Below are 6041 nucleotides of genomic sequence, written 5' to 3' on the forward strand. Positions count from 1 at the left end.
GGTCTTCCCCTGATTTTGCAAGACTAGGGCAGTCGAGTGCATTTGCCGAATCACCATTGGGGTCGTTCTTGAAACTAGATGGGGGATTTCTTCCCTTGTGCAATTGAGAAACAAATGGTTTTGTCAATTATGAGGGTAGGTCACGGTGAGCAAGATGGGATCAAGTAGGGTAAGATGATGGTGAAGGTGTCAATGGCCGCAAAGCGCAACCATGCAGGGTAGTGGCTCTGGCGGGTTGAAGTCGTGGTAGGTAAAGGGATTAAGCATTTTCTTTTTAATTTTTATTCATTTTTTTATTTCTTTCCTTATTTTTCTTAATCTTTTTTTTTAAAATAATGTTAATTTTAAATGTTAAAATATAGAAAGTTCATTTGCCCTTTTTTAAATTGGGCAAATTTTGGTCAAGGGACGCCTACTGGATCACATAAAGGTTAGTGGTCAGGAAACGCAAAGGACTTCGTTCAACGTATTAATTTAAAGGTTTGGAGACAGCTGCGAATTTGAAAAGTTTGGGACTGACGGTACTTATTGTGACCTCTAGTGCTATTTACCCTTATTTTTGTAGTCTCAATTATATCACAAACATGATATTTGGTAAAAAGATATATATATATATATATATATATTTTCTTTTAATTATTTAACTTCTATATAAGGTAATTAAATTATATGTATTAAGACAGATAAAATAAATAACTAATATATAAGAATTTAAAATACTCATGAAAATATTAAATTTTAAGATGAAGTCCCAAAATCTAATATCTTAAATAGATAAATGAATAATTCAATAAAACGTGACATTGATTTATAAAATAAAATTTCGGGGATGTGGTCCTTCAAATTCTTGCAGTCAATGTTTAGAATTGAAATAACGTGGCACGTGCATCTCACTTTCTAACTAATGGAATCTTCTCATTTTCATTTAAATTGGTCCGTGCAAGTAAAATGTAAAACTAGTTCCTTATAATACACCACATGATTTAACAGCCCTTGTGTATATCAAGCCAGAAATAAGTTATAATCATATTGCACATTCAAACTCAAATTCAGATAGGATATGTGTCGACGTACGATTGAACAATTTGAAAAATTTAGATGAGACATCAGTCCGTCTCTTTACTCTCCCATTTTGAGCTCTGGACAAATGACTTTATTCAATAAGTTATGAGGAAGCTTATGATGAGATTATTAGCAAGAAATAAGTTAAAAGCAACAGCAAAATAGACTTTCCTTCTCTAATTTGGTTGCCCGTTTTAGTTGAAACTTTATTCAAGCTTATCAAATTCAACAAAGATATGGCGTGCAAGTGTGACTATTACCTAAATATGGTATGTTACATCAAGAATTGTTGTAATCACTTGGCAAACAAAAGAACATTTCCATTCAAGCCTAATAACTTGAAAACAATACACATAGTCCGCACGCTTTCTCAAGTTTCACTATTTTTTCTTAATCGTACCAAAGTTTAACAGTAATGTTATTTAATTTTATTGGGGTTACAATTCCAATTTAGGTGACGTTAATGTGATGCTAAATGATAGGTTATTAAATTAACGCAACTTAAAATAGGATTATAACTCTAGTGAAGTTGCATAGCATTATTCAAAGTTAAACATAAACGATACACCAAAACAATTTTAATATTTTCTTTGTTTTTAACCATGCTTGGCAACATAAGCAAGTTTTTAACATTGTTGGACCACGGTCCCATAGAAACGATCAAGATCAATTGTTTTCATCTCGAAATCGAAAAGCCAATATCATGTGTCATCAACGATGGACCACAACTCAATACGCGTTCCATAACAAAAATCTCAAATTAACCACACATAGGAAGGGTCATAAGTCCTTGTTCGACAACCATTAAAACAAAACTTTCATTTTTTATCAAATTTATTTTCAATCATACATTTTCACAATAAAATATTTTGTACATAAATCTAAAATTTTCTACTTTTTTAACCATAAATTCTCCCAAAGAAAAAAAAAATCATCATTTTAATGGTTGTCAAATAGGGACGGATAGAGCCTGCCCCAACCCAATTTTAAAGTGAATTATTAAAAAAAATATCATGCTCAAATTCAGCTAAAAAATTCATTTTAGTCCTACCTTACTCTCAGCTTCAACGTAATGTCTAATTTACATCAAATTTTGTACTTGATTGAGTATTTGATCCGCTTAATCTTCTAAATTGGATCTCGTGTGGCATAGAACATCTCTTATAATGTGAGTTCAATAGAAATTTATAAATTTCATCTGACTCGACGTCTTGTTTGTCCTTGACATCATCTAATAGGCAAACATCTCAGAACGCTATTCCAAGTTCCTAGACGACGTTCAAAATTAGGAAATGACACTGTACATGAAATGACTAATGAATTGTCGATATTGTCCACATTCAACACGTTTTTGAATTGTTTGTCTCTTTGCCTTCTCAGTATACGTTTGTTCAAATGTACCTGTCATCTTTAATAAATCCAATTCAAAGTCATGTGAAACAGAACCAAAACGATCTTTCTTGAAATTACCTAACATTTGCACACAAAAAAAAAAAAGATTTTAAACATCATTTACACATTTAAACTGTTTACTTGACCTTTGAAGTAATGAGCTATTAACATTATCAATCCTCCTAGAAAATTCATCTAACTAGAAAGTTTTATCGGTAAGAAGAAGATAGCCGAAATGTATTTTAGAAGATTATGAGAGCAACACTACACTACGAGTACTCCAAAGGAGGGAGAGGGTTGAGGAAATGGTTTTTTTAATCTTTAAGGGCATCAATGGATTTAACCCCCCTAAATGAAGGCTCGAACCCAAGTCGTCAACCTGATAAGGCTTCGTTCTTAGCACTTGAGCTAGGTCTTGACCCTAGCCTAGGATTTAGTTTGTGGCAAGTTTAGATGAAGAACATCAACTTGCAATGATCATCATCAACAATGTTCGATTGATGTGCACGGGTAATTGGAAATTAAAATCATCTTACAATGAAGGTATTGAACAAGACAAACTAAAACAAAATTAACAAATTTCAAAATAATAACACTGGCAAAACCAGTTAAACTTACAAATTTAATGTAACTTGCATATAAACATCCTTATGACAGATCATGTATGCTATAAACAAACAGAAAATTGATATTCTACACGGTGAAAGATAGTACATTTCCTAATCCTAGCATCAACTGATGTATATCAAACTCTCTGAAGCTTTTCATATTTTTCACTATGCATTGGGCCTAATAACTATGTCAAATGCAATAATGCTGTGAGATTATCAACCAATTGATGATATAGGAGTCACTGACGAGAAAGTACTTGTATCAACTTTTCCTCAGTTAGCTGCTCGGATCCTTGAGACTTCACAACAAATGTGTGAAACACTTTATCGGTTCCCGTGGCAATCTTCGACTCTAGAACAGTTACTTGTGCATCTTGGAATGCTTGGATGACCCCTGATATAGGATGTGCATCCAATGGACAGAGTAGCCTAACAATGACTTGGTCATGGACAGATTGGACATCGATTTTGAGAACTCGGTTTTGTAATTCTGAATTTGATTGCGATACCGAAGTTGATGCATTTCTCGAAATGCTTTCATGTCTCCCTGCGTCAGACTCCATGTCCTTCAACTTCTTTTGAAGTTGGGTTATGTAACTGATTGCATCCCCCAAGAGTGAGGCTTTGTCCATCTTGGAAATATTCGGAACAACTGCTCGTAGTGCACAGAACTGACGGTTTAGCTTCTCTCTCCGTTGCCTCTCTGCCTCTACATGATTGAGAGGTGCTTCTCTTCCATTGGCTGGCTTGCGTCCACGCTTTCGAGGCCTCTTCTCATCAGAAAGTCTTGTACGGTCATCTTTGTAAGAAACTTCAACATCTGAATGCTCAGACTCAGCCTTGTGTGGTCTCGAAATTATAGACCTTGAGGTCACTCCGGTAAAATCAATTTGCATTTTTCCCGGCTTCCGATTCTGAAAATTGTTAAGCTGAAATTCTTCCCTTGTCTCATTGACCATCTGGTGTAGATTTTTGGCTGTGTTCTGAAGAGTGGAAGGTTCTGTTGAGTTTCCTGGTTTTACATTACTGTTTTGCATCCATGTTGCCCCGTGAACCCCATCCTGTGCGAACTGGAACCTGGTTCCATTTGCATACTTGTAACAAGGTCTGTCCTCCACTTTCTGAACCTCTAATTTTTCCCTGTAACCAGCACCATTTGAATTCAAATCCTGCCCAAAAATCTTGGGAATTACTTTTGGCCAGTTGCCAATTACCAATTCAGAATTAGGACCATTTTCATCCCTTTCATCTGTCGGAACCATCGAGCTCTCAATTTGCTCGGCCCTGTTGAGTGCGGAAAATGATGAAAAGGAAGATCCTGTCACTTTCAAGAGATGCAAGTTCTCCGGGATGGATCTAACTGATCCCAACTCCACAACTCCAACATCGGTCGGAATCAAGACGATCGTTTGCATGTGAGCTGACCTCGAAAGGAATGATCTAACACAATAATCCTGAGATGAATTCAATGCATCAGGTAGCCAAACATGCTTCCCGGATTCAAAACACTTTCCGGGACCACCTTCTCCCTTAGGGAAGGAGAAGTACATCGAGGCTAGGAAGAACATCTCAGTATCAGTAACCTTATCTAATCCAAAAGCATAACTATCCTCGTCTGTTCCCCCAAAAAGCGTATGCAATTTCTGAAGCACCCTCTTCCTCATCCTCTGTTGCGTCTCGTCTTCGGGTCTCGTATTTCGAATTCTACTACCTTCAGACGCCTCCCCTTCGTAAGGCTCCCGGCAGCACCCGTCCCCCCATCCAAGGACCAAATCACCGCTGGACTTGGACCGCGAAAGTTGCCAGAAAATGGCGTAATTCCAACTAAAATTGGCTGTGTTTGGGGTTTCCACGAGATGTGAAAGCTTATCGTGCAAATTCTCATCATTTCCCATTGCTATTAATGAACATTCAGCCGGAACAGAACTGGAAATCAAGTAATCAATAGCCTTAATTCCTAAAACCATCGCCGCCATGGTTTTATCCTCATCATTCCACACAACACCCGCCTCTAGTTTCATCTTTTACTACCCCACCCACTAACAAAGAATCTACAGTTTCAAATATTAAAAAGAAGGTAAAATCCAAAATTATTCAAATCATATACATGCAAATATGATTTCTATATCCCAGTCTTACACCTCCAGTTTCAAATCTCATAGGATTCAAATCTGAACACACATGCATGACCCAGAAAAGAAGTACATCAAGAAGAAAATACACACCTATTTGACGTCAAGGAGTCAGGAATTTTTTTGGGAAAGATACAATAATTTCTATTCAAAATGTTTTCATTTTTCAACGAATACAAGCTTCTTTTTTCTTGTCCTCTTTTCTTTCTGTTTCAAGAACGGAAAGAAAACAGAGTGAAGGATTGAGCCATGTGTGTGGATTTATGCTTCTCAAAATCTTGCATGTATGAAAAGTTTGATTACTGATTTAAAGGGTTTCAAAAAGTAATCTTGGTTAGGTTGAAGGAAACAAAAGTTTAATCTAATTTCTTTTCTTTCTTTTTTTTGGTGGTATTTTTCTTAAGATTTGTATTAGAAATTACACCCCCATTATCCCTATACTGTAGGATGAAAAATAGGAAATTTGAAGAACATGTAAATTAGGAGAATACAAAATTTTCAATTATTATTTTAAAAAATATTTTTATTGTATAAAATATCTAAAATGATCTTCTTAAAAATTACTTTTTTCCCCTCTCGAGCAATTGAATCTCAATATCAAATTAAAAGGATCGCATCTTGGTCAAACGATTCTATATGAGTTCAACCAATTTCAATTGAATAAGATGTAAATATCAATATATAAACAAATATTTAAGAATATGTTAAAACTATAGTGGTATTTTATAAATTTGAGGAATGAAAAATAAAAAGAAAATTCTCAGCTATTTATCACGTGGAAATCATTTCCAGAAAAACATGTTAGGGTCCCAACTATAAGAGTAACATGAACAAATTCATAGCT

At 35.3% G+C, this 6041-nt stretch overlaps 1 protein-coding gene across 1 annotated transcript; it reads right to left on the minus strand.

Annotated features, from left to right (window-relative positions):
• Window positions 1-3038: 3038 nt before the first annotated feature.
• LOC111411949 (transcription factor bHLH13-like) lies at window positions 3039-5633 on the minus strand. Its single transcript, XM_023042643.1, has one exon. It carries the CDS (start codon window positions 5084-5086, stop codon window positions 3305-3307), a length of 1782 nt encoding a protein of 593 aa, XP_022898411.1. The 5' UTR covers window positions 5087-5633; the 3' UTR covers window positions 3039-3304.
• Between the last annotated feature and the right edge of the window lie 408 nt (window positions 5634-6041).

The sequence above is a fragment of the Olea europaea genome, chromosome 16, assembly GCF_002742605.1.
Source record: "Olea europaea var. sylvestris chromosome 16, O_europaea_v1, whole genome shotgun sequence".
Classification (NCBI taxonomy): Eukaryota; Viridiplantae; Streptophyta; class Magnoliopsida; order Lamiales; family Oleaceae; genus Olea; species Olea europaea.

Coding starts and splice junctions, on each gene's coding strand:
- LOC111411949 (XM_023042643.1), bottom strand. CDS start 5,086: ATGAAACTAGAGGCGGGTGTTGTGTGGAATGATGAGGATAAAACCATG.